At 36.6% G+C, this 25,961-nt stretch overlaps 2 protein-coding genes across 2 annotated transcripts in view; one reads left to right on the top strand and one right to left on the bottom strand.

Annotated features, from left to right (window-relative positions):
• The window catches only part of LOC124167724, a 999,415-nt gene that overhangs the window by 515,762 nt on the left and 457,692 nt on the right, over positions 1-25,961 (top strand). The gene's annotated exons all lie outside the window — the stretch shown is intronic.
• LOC124167722 lies at positions 20,450-21,514 on the bottom strand. Its single transcript, XM_046545732.1, has 2 exons — positions 20,827-21,514; positions 20,450-20,741 (listed from the first exon to the last, which is right to left on the bottom strand). The coding sequence occupies exons 1-2, from the start codon at positions 21,002-21,004 to the stop codon at positions 20,527-20,529; spliced, it is 393 nt and encodes a 130-aa protein (XP_046401688.1). The 5' UTR covers positions 21,005-21,514; the 3' UTR covers positions 20,450-20,526.

Here is a 25,961-nt window from a genome sequence, read left to right as displayed (position 1 = left end):
TATGGGACTAAAACTTTTTCACTTTTTTAATGTATTTATAAATATGTGAGGAACATGACATTCCCTTGACATAAACTAGATTTTTTGGCTGATTTTTTGGTTTGGTTGTCAATGCGATGAATCAACATTTAGTATTTTTTATGATTTTTTGAAAGTGCCCCATGCTTTCCTTATGGCACTACGTAAAGAATTTTTTTGACCAACTTACAATCATCGCAGGACAAATTCCTTCAAACGCAAGATACTAGATTTTTTGGTTGATTTTTTGGCTATCTCGGAATTTTCATATGTCGAAACAATTCCGAGGAATAAACGATTTCGATTTTCCATTGTAGAGGTGGTCGAATTTTCAATCTTGGATTTCGGCGTTGAGACATGTGCCATATGAAAATTTGGAATCTCCAAGAAAAACCGTTAGAGGGTTCTCCGAACCCTCACGTTTGAGCTTACTTTCGCCGTATCCCTCTTGGTTAATTAATAATTAAATTCCGAAAAATGTCCTGCAAGCGAAAAATCATTGTCGCCATTTTTTTGTGGAGCATGCAATCTTGAATATCTTAGCAACCGTTTAAGCTAGAGGAATGAAATTTTCAGAGTAATAATATTATTAAAATGGTCAACTTTTGCAATGATGACCATTCCGCTCGATCGATTCATGTGCGAGTTATATCGATACGAATCTCCTTGGATACGCTTTAATCGCTAATAACTTTTTTATTAATCAAGTTTTGAACATGAATGTCATATAAAATACGACTAAAAATGTCATTCATCCGACAAAAGTTAAATCAGGCGAATCGATTGATTAGACTCGAAGTTATGATCGATACAAGGTTGTATTCGATTGAGCCATTTTTTGGGCTTATTTACATAGTTACGGAAATAAAAATTTTAACAATATGTAAGGAAAAAAATGAATTATGCGCACACATAAATTATTTAGATGAATTATGTTTCCTAATGAAGATACATCGATTTGAATTTATATCTTTTTGTATTAGGCCCCCGTAAGAAATACACGCATCCCGTCTATCTACGTCACCAATATAAGAACATAGACTAAATTTTGAAAGCGGGGATATTAGAGAAGGCAGGGATAAGGGAGTGACCATAGAAGGGATATCAATAGGATTGCGGATTTTACGGTACAGATGTCAGCAGTGTCTAAAGTACGATTCGATTAGTATAGCAAATACGCAAATTGGCATAACTTGATAAGTATATACGTTGGACCAATGAAACTTGGTAAACAGGTACATCTTGGTATTCCTCACGATACTCTATGGTAGTATGTTTTGTATTCAGTCTCACGTTCGATATATATCGAATCTATTTTTTCTTAAAATATATCGAATTGCTATAACATGTAGGATTTAACATTCAAGGACATAGTTTACAAGGGATTAAATAGTAGATACCCATAGACTGGATTTAAAACCAATAGCATTGCGGATTTTACAGTACAGATGTCAGTATGATCGAAATATCGATTCGATTATTATAGCAAATACGTAAATGGGCATAACTTCCATAGATTTACCGTTGGATCAATGAAATTTGGTGATTGGGTACATATTGGTATTCCTCACGATGTCCAATGAAAATTTATTTTGTAAGTAGTCTCACATTCGATATATATCGAATCTACTTTTTCTTAAAATGTATCGAATTGCTATAACATATAGGATTTTACATCCAAGGACATAGTTTACTAGGGATTAAATAGTAGATACCCATTGACTGGATTTTAAACCAATAGCCTTGCGGATTTTACAGTACAGATGTCAATATGATCGAAAAATTGATTCGATTATTATAGCAAATACGTAAATGGGCATAACTTCAATAGGTTTACCGTTGGATTAATGAAATTTGTTGATTGGGTACATATTGGTATTCCTCACGATGCCCAATGAAAATTTGTTTTGTACGTAGTCTCACATTCGATATATATCGAATCTACTTTTTCTTAAAATGTATCGAATTGCTATAACATGTAGGATTTTACATCCAAGGACATAGTTTACTAGGGATTAAATAGTAGATACCCATTGACTGGATTTAAAACCAATAGCATTGCGGATTTTACGGTACAGATGTCAGTATGATCGAAAAATCGATTCGATTATTATAGCAAATACGTAAATGGGCATAACTTCAATAGATTTACCGTTGGATCAATGAAATTTGGTGATTGGGTACATATTGGTATTCCTCACGATGTCCAATGAAAATTTATTTTGTAAGTAGTCTCATATTCGATATATATCGAATCTACTTTTTCTTAAAATATATCGAATTGCTATAACATGTAGGATTTTACATCCAAGGACATAGTTGACTAAGGATTAAATAGTAGATACCCATAGACTGGCTTTTAAACCTATAGGATTGCGGACTTTACCGTACAGATGTAAGTATGATCGAAAAATCGATTCGATTATTATAGCAAATACGTAAATGGGCATAACTTCAATAGATTTACCGTTGGATCAATGAAATTTAGTGAATGGGTACATATTGGTATTCCTCACAATGCCCAATGAAAATTTGTTTTGTACGTAGTCTCACATTCGATATATATCGAATCTACTTTTTCTTAAAGTATATCGAATTGCTAATACATGTAGGATTTTACATCCACAGGCATAGTTGACCAGGTATTAAATAGTAGATACCCATAAACTGAAAATTAAACCAATGGGATTGCGGACTTTACCGTACAGATGTCAGTATGATCGAAAAATCGATTCGATTATTATAGCATATACACAAATTGGTATAACTTGAAAAGTATACCCGTTGGACCAATGAAATTTGGCGAATGTGCACATCTTGGTAATCCTCACACTGCCCAACAGAAATATGCTTTGTATATTGTCTAACGTGCGATATTTATCGAATATGCTTTTTCTTCAAATATATCGAACCGCTATAACATATAGGATTTTACATCCAAGGGCATAGTTGGCCAGGTATTGTATAGTTGATACACAGACTGAAAATTAAACCAATAGCATTGCGGATTTTACAGTACAGATGTCAGTGTAATCGTAAGATCGATTCGATTATTCTATCAAATACGCAAATTTGCAAAACTTGATTAGTTTATACGTTGGACCAATGAAATTAGGCAAATGGGTATTGGTATTCCTCACAATGCCCAAATGAAACGTTTTTTGTGTATAGTCTCACGTTCGGTATTAATCGAATCTACTTTTTCTTAAAATATATCGTATTGCTATAACATATAGATTTTACATCCAAGGACATAGTTGACCAATATAATTATGTGGAAGATAGCCATAGACTGTAAGTTAAATCAATAGCATTGCGGATTCAACAATACAAATGCCAGTATAATCGAAGAATTGATTCGATTATTATAACAAATACATAACATTGGCACAAGTTGAATAGTGTATCCGTTGGACCAATGAAATTTGGTGCTTGGTACATCTTGGTATTCCTCACAATTCCCAAAGGTAATATGTTTTGCATGTAGTCTCACGATTGATGCATATCGAATATGCTTTTTCTTAAAATATATCGAATCGTTATAACATAGGATTTTGCATGCACGTACAGAGTCGACCAGGAATTTTAGTGTTGATGATCAAAGATTGGAAGGTAAATCAATCGGATTGCGTATTTTCAATGCACGTGTCAGTATGCTTGATAATTCGATACGATTATGATAGCAAATATGCCAAATCTTTTTTGCAAATTGGAATATCTTGAGAATAACTATTTTTTAAGACCAAAGAAATTAGAGGAATCGTTACAATTCAGTATTTTACAAACTGCATTATGGACATTCGTTTTGCAAGTGGAATATCTTTATATATTTATCTAAAGAATCTGCGTTGTATTTTCAAGAGTGGCTTATCACAATGCTTATGGACTTTAACAGTTGAAAAATAACCACATAATCAACACTGTCTTGAAATTTTTAAAACCTTATTCCGATTATGTGTCAATGGTTAACTTAATGGAACAAAGAATCAATTATCCGTCAAATAAAATCATATTGAAAATAACAAATATTTCTAACAGTGAAAAATTTAGTTCCTTACCCTTTCAAAAAACGGCGGGGAAATTTTTGAATATTAAACCACTTATGGGCACATGACTCAAAAATATGTGACACAACTATGTTTCCACCCCCCCTAATTACCCGCTTGATGAATTCAAGCGCCCAATCGACTCGTTACATATTTAAAGTGGGAAAGTAATTCATTGATTGGGTGATTGACACAAATTAGTAGCCCAAACTGTGATAGGTGTGGGTATATGGTATATTGGACGTGAAAGTAAAAAAAAATTCATCGGGAGGAAAAATCTGAAAAGTTGAAAAAGTCGATTAGTTTTCGAGATATATCGACTTGAATTAACATGGGAGCCTTATAGGACTACAACTTTTTCGCTTTTATTTTGTACTTTTAAACTTCCGAGGAACATGATATTCAATGGACATGGACTAGATTTTTTGGTCGATTTTTTGGTGTGGTTGCCATAGCGACGAATTGATATTTAGTATTTTTTATTATCGTTTGAATGCTCTCAATGCTTTTCTTATGGGAAAATTTTGGGAATTTTTTTGACCAACTTGCAATAATCGTAGGAAAATTTCCTTTGCCAAAAAGTTAGATAATTTTTTGGTTAATTTTTTGGCTATCTTGGAATTTTCGTACGTCGAAACAATTCCGAGGAATAAACGATTTCGATTTAACATTGTCGTGATGGGCGAATTTTCAAACTCGGATTTCAGCCTTGAGACATGTGCCATATGAAAATTTGGACTCTTTAGGAAAAACCGTTAGAGGGTTCTCCGAACCCTCACGTTTGAGCTTACTTTCGCCGTAACCCTCTTGGTTAATTCATAATTAAATTCCGAAAAATGTCCTGCACGCGAAAAATCATTGTCGCCATTTTTTTGTGGAGCATGCAATCTTGAATATCTTAGCAACCGTTTAAGCTAGAGAAATGAAATTTTCAGAGTAATACTTTTATCACAATGGTCAACTTTTGCAATGATGACCATTTCGCTCGATCGATTCATGTGCGAGTTATATCGATACCAATCTCCTTGGTTACGCTTAAATCGCTAATAACTTTTTTCTAAATCAAGGCATGAATGTGAAAGTCATATATAATACTACTGTTAATGTCTTTTTTTCGACAAAAGTTAAATCAAGCGAATCGAGCGATTACAGTCGAAGTTATGATCGATAAAAGGTTGCATTCGATTGAGCCATTTTTCAGATCTATTTACATAGTTACGGGGATAAAAATTATAAAAATATGTAAGGGAAGAAATGAATTATGCGTACACATTAATTATTTAGATGAGTATTGTTTCCTAACGAAGATATATCAATATGAATTTATATCTTTTTGTATTAGGTCCCCATAAGAAATACACGCATCGCCCTAAATACGTCACCATAATAAGAACATAGGCGAAATTTTGAAAGCGGGGATAGTAGAGAAGAGAGGGATAAGGGAATGGCAAACGAATGGAGGGGTTAAAAATAGGATGCGAATTTTTCGATACAGGTGGCAGTATAGTCGAATGTACGATTCGATTTTTATAGCAAATACGGAAATTGGCATAAAATGATAAGTGTATACGTTGGACCAATGAAATTTAGTGAATTGGTACATCATGGTATTCCTCACAATGCGCAATGGATACATGTTTTGTATATAGTCTCACGCTCGATATATATCGAATCTACTTTTTCTTAAAATATATCAAATTGCTATAGCATATAGGATTTTACATCTAAGGACATAGTAGACAAGGAAATACATAGTAGATACCCATATCCCAGAAATTAAACCAAAAACATTGCGAATTTCAAAGTACAGATGTCAGTATGATCGAAAAGTCGATTTGATCCATATAGCAAATACGTTAATTGGCATAACTTCAATAGTGTTTCCGTTTGACCAATGAAATTTGGTGAATGGGTACATCTTTGTATTCCTCATAATGCCCAATGAAAATATGTTTTGCATGTAGTCTCACATTCGATATATATCGAATCTGCTTTTTCACAATTTATATCGAATAGCTATAACATATAGGATTTTACATCCAAGGACGTATTTGACCAGGAATTATATAGTAGATGACCATAGACTGGATATAAAAAAAATTTCATTGCGGATTTTACATTACAGATGTCAGTATAATCGAAAGATCGAATCGATTATTGTAGCAAATACGCAAATTGGCATAACTGGATTAGTAAATACGTTGGACCAATGAAAATTGGTGAATGGGTACATCTTGGTATTCCTCACATTGCCCAATGTAAATATTGTTTATGTTTAGTCTCACGTTCGATATATATCGAATCTACTTTTTCTTAAAATATATCGAATTGCTATAACATATAGGATTTTACACCCACGGGCATTGTTGACCAGCAATTATATAGAAGATGACCATAGACTGGATATTAAAAAAATGTTATTGCGGATTTTACATTACAGATGTCAGTATAATCGAAAGATCGAATCCATTATTTTAGCAAATACGCAAATTGGCATAACTGGATTAGTATATACGTTGGACCAATGAAAATTGGTGAATGGGTACATCTTGGTATTCCTCACATTGCCCAATGGAAATATGTTTTGCATGTAGTCTCACATTCGATACATATCGAATCTGCTTTTTCACAAATTATATCGAATAGCTATAACATTTAGGATTTTACACCCACGGGCATTGTTGACCAGCAATTATATAGAAGATGACCATAGCGTGGAAATAAAATCAATATCGTTGCGGATTTTACAGTGCAGATGTCAGTATAATCGAAAGATCGATTCGATAGTTATAGCAAATGCTGAAATTAGCATATTTTGATTAGTATATACGTTGCACCAATAAAATTTTGTGAATGGGTACATCTTGGGATTCCTCACAATGCCCAATTGAAATATTGTTTATATTTAGTCTCAGGTTCGATATATATCGAATCTACTTTTTCTTAAAATACATCGAATTGCTATAACATATAGGATTTTACATCCAAGGACATAGTTGACCAGGAAATATAGAGAAGATTTCTATTAACTGGTATTAAAATCCACGGCATTGCGGATATTACAGTGCAGATTGCAGTTTTATCGAAAGATCGATTCCATAATTGTAGCAAATACGCGAATTGGCATAACATGATTAGTATTTACGTTGGACCAATGAAAATTGGTGAATGGGTAAATCTTGGTCTTCCTCAAAATTCCCAATGGAAATATGCTTTGCGTGTAGTCTCACGATCTATATATATTGAATATGCTTTTTCTTAAAATATATCGAATCGTTATTACATACAGGATTTTCTATCCACGTACATAGTTGACCAGGAATTTTAGGGTTGATGATCAAAGACTGGAACAGGATTGCGAATTTTCAATACACGTGTCAGTATACTTGATAATTCGATACGATAATGATAGCAAATATGCCAAAGCTATTTTTTTCAAATTGGAATATCTTGAGAATAACTATTTTTTAGTACCAAAGAAATTTGGGTAATCGTTACAATTTAGTATTTTACACACTGCATTATGGACATATGTTTTGCGAGTGGTACATCTTTATATATTTATCTAAGGAATCTGCGTTTCATTTTCAAGTTTCGCTTATCACAACGCTTTTGGACTTTAAGAGTTGAAAAATAACCACAAAATCATCACTGTCTTGAAATTTTAAAAACCTTATTCCAATTATGTCTCAGTGCTAAACTTAGCCTATTCAAATAATGAACTATCCGTCAAATGAAATCATATTGAAAATAACAAATAATTTTAAAAGTAAAAAATTTAGGTTCCTTACCCTTTCAAAAACCGGCAAGGAAATGTTTGAATATTTTAAACACTTATGGACACAATGCTCGACAACACGTGACACAACAATGTTCCCACCCTCCTAATTACCCGCTTGAAGAATTCAAGCACCCAATCGACTCGTTCCCTTTAAAACCATCAGACTCACTAGCCTAATTCCTCCACTCGGCCGGACTCAAACTGCGAGTCCTTGTGTCAGAAATATTTTTATCCATTTACGCTTACCTCCGTGTCTCTCTCTTTCTGTTCGTTTTACTCGAAATGTGTCTGCTTGAAACACGTGGTTTTGTGAAATGCAATGCAAATGCAATGAAATATTAAGGTGGTTTGAAATTTTATTCAATCTCTGAACAAACTCTATTGCAGGGTAGAGTTTCATTGACTGCCTTAATGCTTCAACAGTACACACTGTCGTTTACAAATGAAAAATGTCTGAGAAATGTGTGTTAAACTTTTAATATTCTCAATTAATCACAGGAAAATATATGTATAGTATAAGTAGTCTTTTAAAATATAGACTTAAAGAGACTGAGACGTTGAATCATATTATAAATCAAGCAGTATATTTCGTGATATTTCCACGCCTATATGCAGGGTGATTCATGAAGAATCTGCAATACTTCAGGAGAGGATAGGGGAGACAATTTTAAGAATTTTAAGTCCATAAACATGGAGTCGCAACTCCTTAGCTACTGAGATATGGCAATGCAATGCAAAAAATTGTTTTGGATGGCCTTTACAGTTACCATGAAAACGGTTTTTCCTTGGTATCCAGCCCATTAAAAAATTTGGGCGTTGCCAATTCTCTGGAGAGATTCGGGGTAAATTTGATCTCTTTTCGTAAAATCCTCATTTCTCATCGTAGACCCTCGATGATCAAAAGACTTATCGAAATCGAATATCGAAGAAAGATCGAATATAATCACTCAACCGCGAGGAGAATGATAAGTGTGTTTATTTGGCACCAAGTAATGGAATGAGTAAAGTAAAAAATATACTACGACAGGTCTTATCGGTAGGGGTAAGCTCCTGCAGTGACGGCCGTCTCCCGATGACCCGGATTATCTCTGAGAGCCCGACGAAGGGTTCGCAGAAGGGTCACGCTAGAGTGTTGCTTGGGTCCAGTATACCTGACTGAATCTTGGCTCCACGAATCCTCCACTAACCCTACCCTTTTCAACATGTTAATCAACAATCTGGATTTCAAGGATATTAAATAACTGAGGTAGGACGAAAAAGAGAGAGAAATTATAATTGCCTGAAACAAATAATATTTGAGCTTACGTAAATGAGACCTTCGAGTGAGTATCAAGAATACGATTGAGCAGTCTCACCCATATTGAAATTAATTGTTCCATCCAATTTTAATTGACCCTTATCGTACAACTTTAATTATTTAATTCCATCAATAATCCTCAGTATTAAATAAAAAGTCGAAAAGGCTAGATATCCAAGAAAAGCCGTTTTCATGTTAAGTGCATCTAAAATAAGGTTTGCGTTGCCATAGCACTAAAGAGTCGTGACCCCATGTTCTCAGGACAAAAAATATCTAAAATTGTCTCTGCTATCTCTTCCTGAAGTTTGCATATTCCTCCTGAAACACCTTTTAAACAAATAGTTACGGTCCTGTCAGGATAAATAGTGCATCCGTTTGATAGGGAAAAAGTGTACCCGAGCCTTGCACTGCAATGCACGGCATCGCCCGCTCTCCTTTTCCGGATGGCGTTATGAACGGCTGAAGGCACGCCTGGGTTCAAAACATTTTCCGCAGAATTTCCCCGCGCCTCGGGCTAATGGACTGCTCATTTCATTTGTCTGCATATTTCAGCCTCCCGGCCACACACAGACCGCGCACCGCAATGCGAAAAAACCTCTCGAGTACGAATGTCGATTGTACGGACTCTTTTCATGTCTCCTTGTGCACGCTTGTTCGCCTCCCTATTTTGCTTGCTCCCATTCCTCCCTCTTCATTCCTCCCTGCTTTCTCGAGTTCTCCTTCATCCGAAACTTTCGTTGAGATTTTCTTTCAACCCTGCTTAACCACCTACGACCAGATTAGGAGTATGGTGCATTTCTGTCAATTGGGAAAAATCAGTTTTAGTGCGACAAACTTCTTTCCAGTCAACTGGCTGCCCTATTTATCCTAATAATACCGTTAATATATAAATATTTGTTGGCATGGAAATGTCACGGACAAGACTATTTGGTTACTAAAATTATTTATCATTTTGCACCATTTATTTCAATTTTTGGTAAAGCATAAAAATTACATACATTTCCTGTAATATATTGAGAATACTAAAAATTATGCATACAGAACATATTTCCCAGACTTTTTTCATGTGCAAACTTTAGTTTACTATAAGAGCAGTTGTAAAGGAGACGATGAAACTCTACCCTTCAATGTAGTTGGAATAGAGTTTCAAGTAAATATCATTTCACCTTTAGTTTTTACTAATTATATTTTCCATGATGGTGTAGTAGTGAAAAATTCTGTGGGATAAGTGGCCAGATGAAATTAAAATGTCCTTGAGTGAGCTATTTGAAGTCAGCTAAATTGTAACATCGGTTTTAAATACTTTAATGCTACAGTCTTTCTTGTTTTACCAATGCATTATAATTTTAGCTCTTTTTTACTCATAGGCATTACTCTTTATCCCTCTGTTATCAATGCAGTACGACATGAATATATGATTACGTTCTTACCTGTCCTATTATAATATTTTTTTATAATTTTCGCAGAGGATATGGATTGAATAAATATTGATGGCAAAATATAATAGATACAATATGCACAAAAAACGTTAAGTATGATTCAGTTAATTTTTTTGGTAAAAAGGAAGGAAACCTAATTCCAGAATATCGATGTTAAGGATGAGACTTTCGAAATCTTACATTATTTTTAAACAAAGCTTGCAAAATATACCTAAAAATATTGAGATAAGCGCTAAAATCAACCTTCTCTGTTGAGAATATGTTAATTAAAGTCGAAAGATTTGCATTAGAGGTTCATATTTGTATGGCTGCACTTTTACTGCACATATAATTTTAAGTACTGAGCGTTGCAATGGTAGAATAAACATTGTCACCTTTGTTTAAAATTTTCACAATTAAAATTTCTCTCTCCTTTTGCAAGTGTCTTCATGTGTAAAGTTACATTGATCATTTTGATAAAGACGTTCTGAGAATTGCACACGATTCGGACGCCACTATGATAATTGTGAACTTTTTTTTATTAATCACATTTTTCACATATTTTCGAAACTCCTGCAATCGAGGACAGAGTTAAGTGAGCAAGAGCTCACAGATTAGGTACGACTTCCTCTCTTCAGTGAAACTGGAATAAGTAAAGTAGAACTCCCGTATTCAGATGCGTGAAGGCTCTTGAAAAAAAAATCAACTATTACGCGGCGTAGAGTTTAATTGCGGCGTTGAGAGCTCCACTGGGTATGCTCGCTAAACTTGAGCCGGAAAATTGTAGCGAGCACACGATGAAGTTATAATCAAGCGTAATTTCTCAGCGGGAACAAGTTGGGAACTGAGAGGGATTAAAAGTACCTACCTGGCATAGGGACGATTCGTAATCTCCGGGAGTAAATAAGCGTGGCGGATAAATAGATTTCTCTCGGTGACGATTGCATGAATTTTGATAACGAGGAGAGCAATCAGTCCACGTGACTAAATGCATGAGAAATGTTTTAAGATTACTAGAGATACCTTGAATGTATGTAAATGATAGAATATTGACAGTGTGGCTAAATGCATGAGAAATGAAGATTGCAAGAGATATCGTGAATGTGTGCAAATGATAGAATTTTGGCAGTGCGGCTAAATGTATGCGAAATGTTGAAGTTGTTTCGGGTTTCCCACCGGGTGAGGTTCTCCATCTCTGCCGACGTTTCGATGGTCGTGTCGTCATCGTCATCAGGGCGGTGAAATGTGAAATGCGTCATCAGGGCAGGTATGCGAAATGTTGTAAGACTGCTAGTGATAACTTGAATGAGTTTAAATGGTTGAATTTGGGCAGTAAGGATAAATGCATAAGAGATTTTACATGACTGCAAGGTATGTAAATGATAGAATTTTTGTTGTCTCCAAGTTCTTGTAGTCACTTGGTCTCGTAGAAGACTGCCTTGACTCTCTTGGTCTCGTAGTCACTTCGACCTGAAGAAGCCTGCTGGGATCCTGGAGAAACTATTGTAACCTCTGGCAACAAAACGCAGCGGAAATCCGGGAAAAGGAGAGATCCACGAAAGATAGAATTTTTGCTGTGTTACTAAATGAATGATAAATGTTTTAAGATTGCTAGAGATACCTTGAATGATTTTAATGATAGAATTTTATCAGTGTGGCTAAATGCATGAGAAATGCTTTAAAACTGAAAGCGATACTTTGAATGAATCTAAATGGTAGAATTACGGCTGCGCGACTAAATGAATGAGAAATTTTATAAAATTACAAGCGATAATTGCAATGTAAGTTAATGACAGAGTTTTGGTTATGAAATTAAATGCATGTGGAATGTCCAAAGACTGCAAGCGATACCTTGAAATTATTTTAACGACAGTTTTTTGTTGTCTATGAGACTAAATGGCAATCGCTTCAGTTTCAGACATCAGGACACCAAGGTGGGTCCTCTGAGGGCTACAACTAACCGGGGCCGGGAGCCGAGTCCGAGATTTATACGCCCGCGCTCCCGGGGAGGGGTTTGGATAGGGAGGAGCAAGGAAAGAGGCGCCGCCGCATTAGGATCCCGACGACGCCTCTGAGATAGGGATAGGGTTGGCAGGAAAGGACGAGGTAAACACCTCACCGCTATAGAGGCGGAAATGGCCCACTAAATAGCGGAACCTGGCATCAGCCATTCATGTGCCAAAGATTTTGGTGGATTTTCCTATTAAATATAAAAATCCATAGATGAAATGGTTGGATGAGTAGCAATCAAATTTATTCATTCCTTATCGTAGTACTTATGACCTCCTTATAATTATTTTTATTAGAATTATGAAGTATGTGTTTGAAGAGCTGGGCAGTACTTAGTATGGAAACCTGCCGCATGAGCGAGTGAGATAACCCCTGCCTCAGAGGTTACATACGACTTTGATTTCACCGACATTGGGTTTAGTGAGGGTGATTGTGAAGAAAAAAATCGTGCTCTGCAAAACATCCTTAGGGTGGCTCGCAGGGTATTATCTAGGTAGAGCTGAATGCAATACATCAGGGAAAATCCAAACTTCATGTATCCCAACTACATATTCGGCAATTATTTCGACCTAACAATAATTTTCAAATTCCATTCACCATTGCATCAGAGAATGTGAGCTTTTTTTCGAAGCATGAATGTACCCACGAGGTAATAACAGCAGTTTCAGTATCAAATTTGTCGAAACTTTTTTCATTAACAGGAGTTATGCAGTTTCGTAGCCTTCCATATGATGGACAATCAGGTAGTCAAGGCATAAATTGGGTTTAAAACTGAATTTTCGAAAAAGGGGAAGAATATGAGGTAGTTTGAAGTCAGATGGATGAGAATTCGGTTAACCCTGGAGTGAAACACACGAAGCGGGAAATATTTCCGCCAGGTCTGCTCGCAACTTTTCGGAATTATTTTTTCAAATTCTTTGGCATTATATCATAACCTCCTTCTCCACCTGCTGCCTGTCCTCCCTCTATCTTGATGCCTCGTTTACCCTCGTCCAATTAATATGCTATCAAAATTTCAACCCTTCGTCCTTCCTTTGGTGCGAAAAAAATATGTTTCGTGTAAGATTAAATTAATTGTTTGAATGACTCCTTCCAAATTTTTTCCGCTGTTTCATTTCCAGTTTTGACACTCCGAAAGATAACATGATTCAGTCCATAATTATATCAGCAGTTTGAACTAAGTCACTATAAAGAATTATCCCTGACGCTGACGAATTATGATCGTTGGCTAGCTAGTACAAGGTTTCTGGTATCTCGATTTTAAATTTTCAAGGGCATCCAAAACCCTCGGGGTTTCAGGCAATATTATTGATACGAAATATACCAAATTTATTTGGAAAGAATTTCTGAGTATGCATGTCCTTAGGCATTATAGTTTTGTTATTTAAGTCAAATGTACTGGAAAAAGGAGGTCTGAGTCCGTCCAAAGGAAGTTTGATTCATGTTGCCACTTTTAATTTGGCGCGTTTTAATCGGTTTTCAAATATTTCCGTGGCAATGAGTGCAACTAGATCCGAATAAGTTCAACAGATTCAGGCTTCAATTGGTGGAAGTTAGACATATTTAAGTAAATGAAAAATCGTAGCACTTTTCCACAAGAATTTTTAATGCGTACAACGCGTTTCGGCTCACTGAGCCATCATCTGGTACCAGATGATGGCTCAGTGAGCCGAAACACGTTGTACGCATTAAAAATTCTTGTGGAAAAGTGCTACGATTTTTCATTTACTTAAATATGCAACTAGATCCACTTATTTCCTACAGTTTCGATATTTTTTTTGAACAAGTGAGGAGCACTATTAGAAAAGTCATTAATTTTTTAATTATAAGTTGAAACCTATTTATTTCGCTAAATAGCCCTAAATATTGCTTATTTCCATGCGTAATTCTGATTGCTGTGCCAGTCAGAGACGTGAATGGCGACTTCCTTAAGCCAATTTAAATGAGGGGTGGGTGGCAACACATTTAGAGGACAACTGAAGAATACTCTATATCAATAATCATGCATAGATATGTGTTGAAGGGTCTGCTGAGTAAATACCCTGAAAATATATAGATAAAAGATTTAGCGTTAAATAAGCAATGTGCCACGAGAAAAAACAAAACACGCCCGTCCGATCAGGAGTCTTCCTCTTCAGAACCCTGAATATTTAAGGTCTTAAATAAATGAAGCTAATGCAGCTCGCCTTAGATAGAAAAGTGGCTTAGCAGGTCCTATCCCGGTGAGGGATTACTTAAAGATTAAAGGAGACGGTATCCCTGGAAACAGGTTCAAATGCCATCTTCGCATTGATTTCTTCGTTCCCCAGGGTTCTATTTTAGGTTTCCCCTCCTAAGTCATCATGGCCACCCAGAGAGGCTGGCTGGAAGCCAAGTTAAATTGTCGCTGGGGTAGGTGTCGGTCGATGCTTAGGAGATCCGTTGAAATGTGCCCTGATATACGTTCCCCTGGTGTGCGACGCCCGTGAAGCGAGTCACTGGATATTCCCGCTGCTTCGTACGGTGCTAGCGCTTCTTTTTTTTTTACTCGACGTTTTTGCATTTCCTCGGGCAAATCCATATCCATCCCCCCCACCCTTGCTCGCTATGGCATTACACTTCATGTTTTTGTGCTCATGCGAACGTCCCCGTATTCTGGGTCGCGTGATGTGTATAGTGTCAACGTTTCTTTTTTTTAATTTTCACTTTCTTATTTTACCCCGCTTTCGAAGGGAGATATGTACATCTGCATCTATATAATGCCCTATGAACCAACTATAGCAAGGGTCATCAATCCGCGGGCCCTGGCAGCATGCGGCCACCCAGCTATTTCCTTACGGCTCTTAGAAGCTGAAGAAAATATTTTATTCCAAACTAAATATACAGTCGTCAAAAATTACATTGATTGATTAAAATTATTACCTAACAAAGATTATTGCACTTTGAAATTATTTTTTAAATTTTATTTATGTGGTGGTGATGTGAAATGGGCTACTATGGCCCTCCGGACGATGTGAAATCAATTTTTAGTCCTTGCCTTAAAAAAAAGGCAGAAAACCCCTGACCAATTTGGTGTTTGACAGAGGGGTAATATTCACCAGGATGCAGTACCCAAGGAAGTCCCACCATGAACGCCAAACGGCCATAAAATGGTTACGCATAGTAATATAAAATAATTGTAAACATATTCGTACTATGGCAAAATTTGCCAATAACGTTTCATTAGATACGACGCTGATTTTCTCCTGCTCTGATAATGACAGAATAAAATATAGTGGGATACTTTATTCCCTCGCAGTACCTGACTAGCTCTAGAAGTGCACACTTCTTTTTTCAATCATAAAGTGCACACTGGGGTCCAACGGACCCCATAACTTTAAAATTTTTTAATTTCAACCCCCTGATAGTTTTTGACTATTAATATAGTAAATATCAATAATAGAAGTGTTTCTTACACAAATATGTAAATATAAGTCATTTAAACATATTAAAAAGAAAGTAAAACAATATTTTTCATTCTAAAGACATAAAAATTCTTTAAGAAAGTCACCAATCCTACTTTTTTTTACTCTAACGAACGTTTTAGATGTATAGACAAATAGTTTTAACAGCTTAAGTATTACAGTGTGTAGTTCATGTAAAAAAATGTTTCATATTTTTTCTTTCCTTAAAACGTATTAATTTTAACAATTGAAAACAACAAAATTTACCTGTGTATTTTTTTTTAATTTTTTTCACAAATTTTATTAGGACTTTCTATTGCTTCAAAATGTACATTACTATTATTTATTTTACAGGTAAAATATAAATTTTTAGAAAAAATGCTTTGCTATTAATTTATCACTCCAATACAGGTAGTACACAGATAACGTCGGTGCTCGTCACACATCGGAGCGCGGCACGATGAGCACGTAATTCTTATTTTTCTGTCTCTATTCCTTGGGCATAAGCTGTATCGTATTTTGCTTTGAAGGATTTCAGGTTTATCAATTGCTGATATTTCATTTTTTTAAATTTCCGCAATGGTATTCCTAATTGAAGAACGCAGATTTTTTTTCAAAGTCCGTTGATGCAAATGAAGTTTGATGAGTGACAAAGCCAAGTTTTTCAAAAATGTTCTCCGATTTATTTTTTCATTACTATCAATATGAGAGGTAAGAACCATTGCGTTTATACCAGCTTGGTCTAGCATGCCATAGAAAATCTGCATTGGCCATCGAAGGGTTTTTCTGGCTGTTGTATATTCATGACACCGTTGATCAAATGTGTCTGTTCCTCCTTTAGTGGCATTAAACATGCAAATAATCTCGGGCTTTCCATTGTCTTCATTTATAGCTCCATCCAAATGAAAATATGACAACAAAAGCACTATTTTATTTCTTTTCGGTGTGAAAGACACCAGGGTCATGTCAGGGTCAAAGGAAAATCGTGAAGATTGAATAACAGCACTTCTTGTAAAATCCACTTGAATTTGACGCTTGTTTTTACGAATGGTGCCCACCATCGTTATTGATTAATCTTTTAGCATCTTCTTTACAAGCTCAACAGAAGTGAACCAATTGTCACACGTAATATTTCTATTCGTGCCATGAATTGGTGTTGGCAATGTCCGTACATAATATGTCGGAACAGTTTCATCTGGATTGGTAATTACTTTTCCAATGTAAGGACAGGCATTTACCATGTAAAACGTTTTTGCACCATTCATCATTACAATTTTTATGCCATACTTATCTGGCCTTCCTTTCATATACATCCGAAAGGGGCAACAGCCTCGAAAACCGAGAGGTTGTTCATCTACAGTACAATACTCATGAGGAGTGTAATATTTCGTGCAATTATCTACAAACCCTTACCAAATTTCACGAATTGGCGCAAATTTATCGATCGTTCTGCGCTGCATTCTCATGTTTTTATCATCAAAACGCAAGATTGACAGCAAAAACAGGAATCGGTGAAGATACATGGTGCATTGATACAACGTAGATCCAAACTCAGTTGACCACAGTTCATACAAATTTGTGTTGCATGTCTTCTGCACCCCAGAAAAATATAGATGTCCAAAAAAAGCCTCAATCTCCTCAACATCTACATCACCGTGGTACGATTGAGGATTTGTGACATTTTGACGCTGCCGTTGTATTTCCTCATTTGTGTGCGTCATTATTTTATTTCGTAAAGCGCTATCCAACAGTAATTCTCAAGCTTGCCGGGGAGTTTTGACGTCGCGCACTGCTCCTTTTGGTCCAGGCAGATCCGAAACCATATTTCGCTCTCTCTTTCGATCTCCAAATGATTTCAAACGTCAAATGTTTGATGTATAGTTTACTATTATGAGTAATATATGTTCAAAACTATTGCTCTACAATCCATTCCATTGAAGTTTGTTCATACGTATTTCACTCCGAAATTCCTAAATTATTTGCAAAAGAGGAAACCAAGATTTTCACAAAAAAAGTTGATGTCCTCAAATATCCCAAAGTGATAAAAAATGATAAATGGCTTTTTAATTACTTTAAAGGTATAAATACGATTATAACAAATACATTTGCAGCAAAAAAAGCAATAAACAAATGTGTAAATTTCTTTTCGCAATTTCAAAAAAATTTCATGAAGTGCACACTGGGGTCCAATGGACCCCAGACCATTTTCAATATTAAATTATAAAGCAATAAGCGCGTTGAAAAAATCACCACACACTAGAAACTTTTACTAAGATATAAAAGGAAATTTACATTGGTATGAGCTTTCAATATTTTGTGCATTACAAAAGTTACAGCAAAGAAAAAAACTCCTGGGGTCCACCGGACCCCAGTATGCCCTTCTAGGGCTAGGAATATTGCAACAGAGGATTCTTCAGTTGGCCTCTAGAAATATTTCAGTCGGCCGCAAAGCTGTTAACCAAAATTTACATCTGCGATTTGGGCGGCAGAATATTCACTGATATTGATGAACACGAACTATATTCTAGATATTTGATCCAGATGCTCGGACCATATTTTTAATTTAACAAGTTATTGTGACTCTATTCACAGCATCAAATTGCTAAAATCTCATAAAAGATTAGGTCGAGTTTTTTTGGTGCACAAATTTTCAACCTTCCTACGGGTCTCTCATGCTCTTCTTACATCGTTGCTTCTGATAATAATTGGTTATTCGGTTGGTTTTTGCAGTATATTTCTAAGAACTCTCTCTCAGAACCTTTAAAGGGTCGTAGTTTTTAGTATTCAAATTCAATTTCTCCTTTGGCTATCCTCTAAATGGGGAAAATGTGTTGCTACAGTTAAACCAGAAAACTTCTTCGTGAAGAGGAGAAGGAATATATTGGGTATTCATGGGAAACTAGTGGTAAGCATATTTTCTCAGAAGTTTATGACACTTATAAGGCATTGACCTCTTCTCTAAGGAGCCAGCAAGTTGCGTTTTTTCAAAACGTCAGCACTTCAACGCCCTCCTCACAGCCATATAGGGAAGCAATACCCTTAGACCTTCTCTTTTCCTTGAAAACATGTCTACCTCCAGAAGTGTCCACAAAAGTTTGAACTGACTCTACAAATTGAAGTTTCTGGACTTCCAAAAACGTTATCTGACCGTCAGAAATTGTGTTCGGGCACCCAGTGAGAGTGGGTGGAAGAAAACAAAGAGTTTATGCTTGGCATGTTGCAAAACTTTGATGATACTAGCTATAAGAGACCCGCCAAAGCTCTTCTGAAAATAATGTCAAGTCTCATCTTTGGGGAAGTGAAATTTTAGGTTGACGTCAGTTTTTTACAAGTACTTTTGGATAAATGGCTGTCCCTTAGAAGAAGTATCACTTTTACTATCTATAGATTATCTGTTATTTTAAGATTTTTCTCAGACGGTAGTAAAAAATGTCCTTAATTTATCTTCGCACTCTGGTAGACGTACATTCGCGACAAAAATAAAGCAAATATACTGCAAAGGAGATATTTAAAATGTCATTCTTTCCTCGTGCCATGAAGGATAGGAACGGTACCTTGCTTAAAAAAATTAATGGCGTCATTCACAAAGACGAGTAATTTCATTTTTCCAAATTTTCCAACCTTGCATGCATTGGCTACAGGTATTACTGAGCTTTGGGAATTTTAACCTTTGCATGAAGGTTTTTGCAATTATCTTTCGTTTATATACGTAGTATTTTTATGACCATATGGCATGCATGATGGGTTGTCTTGCATGCTGGTGATTGGTTACTCCCTGCCAAACACCCTAGAGGTGGCTCGCAGAGCGTTATGTTGATGTAGGGTCGCAGGTTAGATGTAGATGCTGTGGTCCCCATTAAGTTTGTTTGAATGATTCCAAGCCTAGCCTTCATTTACTTTTTTACTTCCGTTTAACACTAGAACCGCGGACTTTTTCGTATACCTAGAACCGCGGAGGGGGTCATTTTGACCCCTCGTCTTTTCTTGCCATATTTTTAGTATTTTGGGTTTCTTTTGGATTCTGCACTATGTGAAATGAATTATCTGAGATTTACAATGAAATTTTAATGATATGTGGGCGGTATAAGCGCTAGATAGGCTACCCGCCTTGCACAAATAATACGTTTTTCACATTTTTACTATATGTTTGGCTGAGGATGGGGGAAAAATGTAAATTTATTTAAGAAAAAAGAAACATTTTTTATTGGTGCAGAGAAGTATACAGTAATGAAGAATGTCAAGTCAAGCTCCAAGTTCCTTGTTCCGTACGTGCATACAAAACTGCAATGAAAGCTTCCAGTTCATCCATAGATATCGACCAGTCCTTCTCCCCACTTTCTTCACGAGCCCGATTTTCCGTGCACATCTTCATGTGCTTCAGCATAGTTGGAGTTATCACGAAATCCCATGCTGAGCGAACATCACCCTCAGTGCAGAAGAAGATTAAAGACTAGCACGCCCCCGGCGAGAACCACCTCGTCCTCGTACCTGGCCACGAGGAGCGGCAGCAGCAGACTCAAGCGGCTCGTCGTCTTCAGCAGGTGCGACTACAGCATCGCCACCCCCACGTCCTCGATGGCCCCGAGCACCACGGCAGAGGCCCTGGGCAGTTCCAGGGCGACCCCGTCCCTCGAGCAGGAACTGTGGACGCGACTTGGTCCACGGGAGGCTGTATTTGGGGACCACGTCCACGTCGTAGTGTGCGGGTGGTTGGCGGCTGATAGGGAACGTACTCCTCACCTTCATTACCTGTACCAAACAAAATAAATGCTTTATGAAATAGATTTGTAATAATTATCAAAGAATGCGAGTAAAATAAAAATAGGAAACTTACCAGTGTCTTCGCTTGAATCTTCAGTCAAGGACTCTTCACTGTCTCCCTCAGCGTCAACGCCGCCGTCATACACTACAACAGGATCATCCTCCGCCTCAGAGCAATCCTCAGGCACATCCTGAAGTTGCTCGAGAATACAAACGACCTGGTCTGCGGTGTATCCCTTTGACCGACGCATCGCTGGACGTTGAATGGAGTATCACCCTTGAAACGGTATTGCCCTTCGTTCAGCGCTGAGCGATGCAGCGCAACAATCGAACGGGCGAGACGAACTACCGCGCAAACTGATGAATTCGGGTGAATTGCGAAGTATTACATTGTAATTCATGTAATTGAGCTGGCAACTAAAATGACGCCACACTGGTAGGGGAGGCACGGTAGGGGAAGGAAGGAGCCTTGAGTGGGGGTAGCCGAGGAAAGGGGGGTGCCCGGAAATTTTCGCGTAGGTCCATTTCTACGCGGCTCGACTCTCACATTCTTTCAGGCGTCCGCTGGGCGGGTTGCCTTTATCTGCGGCCTAATAAGAAACGACAGATGTAATCCATGCCATTCCCACACACTCGACCTTCGAAAATTACGCTTGCGGAAAATTTCTGCTGCGAAAATATAAAGTTCGGGAACGACAACAGAGCAGGGGTCAAAATGACCCCTACCGCGGTTCTAGGTATATTGTTGTCTATTGTTCACAAAAATAGTCCTAGAGCGTCGGAATTTCGCACGAATACGCCTTTCTACAATTCATTAAAAGTCAGAAAATGTCAGGTTTGTGAAAAAAAAATTAAGTGTGAAATATACATGTTGAAAATCGTAAGGGGTCAATTTGACCCCCTCCGCGGTTCTAGTGTTAAAATGTTGTTTCCAATGAATTTCATAATAACGAAAACGAGAGAAATGACTTCAGTAGAATCTATTTTTAGTATTACTTTAGTAATAACCTTTTCTTCCCCATGATCGTATTACAGTTGGTCTCAGGTTTTAGCAACAACACATTTTAAGAGACTTAACCGTCGATTTTTTCCCTAATTCACGACATGTTCATCAGCTTTCTTTCATAACAGAGCGCTTTTTCATGCTGGCCCCATGGAAGGTGAAACATTGATGGTGTGGTTATTATTTTAATTGCTTAGACATTTTATACGCAATTATATTTCTAAGATACTTACTGAATCAATTGTATCCATTCATTGTTGGTATTTTTGTAGAATTTCAAATTTTTTTACGTATTATATTCTTACTTTATTTTCTTCATTAGGAAAAATTAGCTAAGGTGAAATATTTTGCTTGAGCTTGGATCTTAGGGTCAAAGCAATTTTATATTCAGCTAGTCTACTAAATGTTTTCAATTCCTTGGCTGTGCGACCATTTCTTGGGAGTTGAGTTTAATTTTTATGGACCATTAAAATTACTTCTATAAATTAAGATAAATATTTGCATATAAAAATCATTTGGAGCTGTCCGTTGTCTAATAAAATTTCATTGAGGTATGATTTAAAATTCCATTGCATTATTTTTAAATTCTATGCATGAGAAGAGCAGATTCCTTTTTGCTTGGCTGCAATATTTTGAAAATTTATGAGAAGATTTTGATTTGAATTGGTCCAGTACCGATAAATTATTTATTCAGTTCATTTGAAGGAAGTATACTCACAATTATCAGGCCTTCTGCGAGTAGGTATTTAATCAATAAGATTTTTTACCGTTTTTGGCTCCCTCGTGCATTTTAAAGAGTTAAATGTGATTCAAGAAGAAACTGAAAAAAATAGATATCATTTAATGGAAATTCACAAATAAGTTAAAATTTTCTCTCAAAAGTTGTGTTCACAAATATTACAAAAGAAGATTCTTACCTTAAGAAGGCGTCTACTTATGTTGTCAATAACCGCGAATTTAAATTGCTTTACAAAAGTCACCAATGGCGTTACTGACGGGGAACGAATTTGACGGTGAAGGTAAAGTTTAATCATGGATGGTAATCAAAATTTGCATTCATGATTATGTGAATTTTATAATTATTTAATACTATTCCTTGCAATTTCAAACATCATCATGCTGCAAAGCAATGGAAAAAAGTGCATCGCTGAACTCTCATTACCACGCTGCGGACATTTTTGGAAACCGATTAAAATGCGACAGAAGTGACAACAAAATCAACACTGCATGAGATGCAATGGGGCCTCCAATATGTCGTCCCCTTGGTTGTGTTCAATATCTATTTTGAGTTCCTCGTCAGAGCAGGCCAGGAAGATCTTCGATTTTCCTGTGCCCTATCAGCTAGCGGTTCTCATGGAGTTTCATTCTTTTTTGCCTTCGTATTTTGTTTTCTCACCTTGAACTCTTCGCGGAACACTTGCTCTCTTGAATGCAATTCTTGCAGTGAATGGCAAAGGTCATGCTGGTGTGTGCAGCCGCCGTGGGGTTGAATACGTGTACTCTGTTTCAATGGGAAAAATCGGAATGTATTCCAGGGGAGAGATCCTGCTCTGAAGCTTTGTGAGGCTAGCAGGACCTTTGTATTTTGTACCAGCATGCTTTGGGCTCAGGTATCTGAATCGGAATAAAGTTCGATGGAATAATACAAAAAGAACACAAGCCTCCGTAATAGAAGGATATGTTACTTTTATTTTTGGAGGCATATTACTCGTTTAACACTAATTTCGATATTTTTTAAAGTACATATTCATCGCTTTTTGAATTATTTTCCTGTTTTTTTAAATTTAATTACATGCATTTAAGAGGATATTTAGGTGAAAATTTTGCATTTTATATGGTAAATTTTCGATCAAGGTCTACTCTTCCAAGAAGAATCCCATATATTCACCAAACGGTCATAAAAATGCTACACATAATAACGATAAAATATGGCCATTTCCAGGAAAAAGTCAAAACATTACGATTAGTTATTCCTATAGTAAATCCATGCAAGGTTAAACCAATGAAATTTTTAAAAAATCAATAAGTCGAATCTAGCGAATAACGCCTTCGATTTTTTAATCAAGATGAAATTTTAAATGTCTCTCTTTTGCAGTCTAATTCCTATATTCTATTCTCGTGAACACCTTTACTATGATATGACTTTCAGTGAAGGATATTTTTCACGCCTTCCGAATTTATGAAGTGTATTAACGCTAGGTATACTCTGCTCAGTGTTCCTGTAAATATTCCTATTCAAACTCGCCTAACATATTGGAAACTTTATACATATTGAACACTTTTGAATCTCAACAACTTATCACAAATGAAAGGAAATGTAGAAAAAATGACACGTTTGACATTCAAACGCATGACCTATGCCTTAAGTAGAACCTACTCTAACCACTGCCGTTGCGCTTCAACTATGTATCACAAATAAATGTATTAAAAAGAAGCATATTTAATATAGAGGCTTTAGCATCCGATACCCTTCATTACGACTGCGCCAATGGTTAGCAAGCTTTTCGGAGCAATACATAGTGTGAAAGAGGAGGCGATATGAATTATTGTATCGTATGCAACTGGGCCGTCTTGCGAGGGTATGAGTTCCGTTATTTTGCATTCCTTCCTCGTCGCCCTTCATTTTCCGTTTATTTTTTTCCACTCATCCCTGTGTTCCTTCCGCCATTCCATTCGCTTCCGAGCCTTGGCAATGATTCCTCCGGACAATCCCTGCCTTTTATTCCCCTTTTCCGTTTCGTGACGTCTTGTTTTCCCCAAGGATGGTTGGCGTCATCGGAAAATGACTTCGGTGTATCACTGCAGGCCCCAATCTCCTCCTCTTTCCTCTATCCGCATTGCCTGCGTCCACAAGAGTATTAAGTTGGTTTTTTTTACTGATATGAGGACTATTGTTTTTTTTTAATGCTCCTTTTTCTGATTGATATTTTTAATATCATTTTCTTCATAATAGGTGGCTAAGGCAAACGATTGGTTACTGGTGAATTACTCTGGTTTTATATTTACTCGAGCACGCGTAACTCCTTATAAATAAACTTGTTATATGTATTACTTTGGAAAATTTCCTTCGCTGAAAAGCTACAAGTTTTTTTCTCCGAACAATTCCGTGCACCAAGGTTGAGTTGCAGTCGATCGGGGGTCGTGACTCTCTAAGTAAGATACACACAATGCGCCAATGCATTGAATAAAACAAGTGACTTCGCTCATGCGCTCGGTGAAATAAAATTCCATTGAATAAAATTGAATTGTTGAATTCCATGAAATAATTTGGCTCAGCCGGAATTCGAACCAGTATCTCCTGATTGCCGGTGAGGTCTGACAGTCGCTTATGAAGTACGACCCCCGTCTCCCGTGCCTAAGAGTACATTCAATACCTAGTTCGGTAAATCCATTTTGAAATACATCTCTGAAGAAGTTGCTATAGTTTTCTACCCAAGGATGAGTCTCGGAACAAAAAAAAAACTTATTGGCTCCAGTCTTAAAAGCGTAAAATTACCCATTAAGATATTTTTCCGGACCATGTGCTAAATACCAATCACTGGCAGCTATTATTTCATCACCATCACCGGTCAACAATCCTAAGAATGGCTTGACGCAGGCCTACACTCAATTCTCCTATCTTTCTTCTTCTTCTTCCTTTCACCCCTGCGCATTGTTTACCCATATTTCCGTACCTATATTTCTTCTCTTTGAATCTCTCTTTACCCGTTCCTTATATTTTGCTTGAGGTCTTCCTTTTCCGTTCTTGTCATCCACATGTCCCTCGACAAATACCTTCATAAGGCCATTGTATCTCATAATGAGGCTTATAAGGTTGTTCTGCTTTCTTATTATTTCTCTCGTCTTCTTTATTTTCATCGCTCCATGCAATTATATATTTTGCTGATATTAATGCTAAATGGATCTCTCTGAAAAAATAATCCACCTGAAAAACATCGCAAAATAGGTATTTTCGTACTCTTTGGTAAATAAAAATTAGTAAAAGAATACGTGAGGAGGACGACTGGAATAACTATTAGACTATTCAAAGTGAAATAAAAGACGATATATTTTTATTAAATCGTCAATAATGGGTAAGGGAAGTATTCTGCTAGTTAGGAGACATATAAACTTTTCCCAAAGTGTGCGATGAAGAGTGAAAATGATAAAATAAATGCTAATATAATGAGTCCAATGCTCCCTCTGTAAACCATCACTCCTTAGCA

The sequence above is a fragment of the Ischnura elegans genome, chromosome 11 (genome assembly GCF_921293095.1).
Source record: "Ischnura elegans chromosome 11, ioIscEleg1.1, whole genome shotgun sequence".
NCBI classification, from domain to species: Eukaryota; Metazoa; Arthropoda; class Insecta; order Odonata; family Coenagrionidae; genus Ischnura; species Ischnura elegans.
This window is presented reverse-complemented; position numbering and strand designations above follow the sequence as displayed.

What these genes read in the sequence shown, in the direction of transcription:
- LOC124167722 (XM_046545732.1), bottom strand. Translation starts at nt 21,004, where the DNA reads ATGCGTCGGTCAAAGGGATACACCGCAGACCAGGTCGTTTGTATTCTC. An exon ending in AGATTCAAGCGAAGACACTG is followed by an intron (nt 20,742 to 20,826) that starts GTAAGTTTCCTA and finishes TGTTTGGTACAG; the next exon opens with GTAATGAAGGTGAGGAGTAC.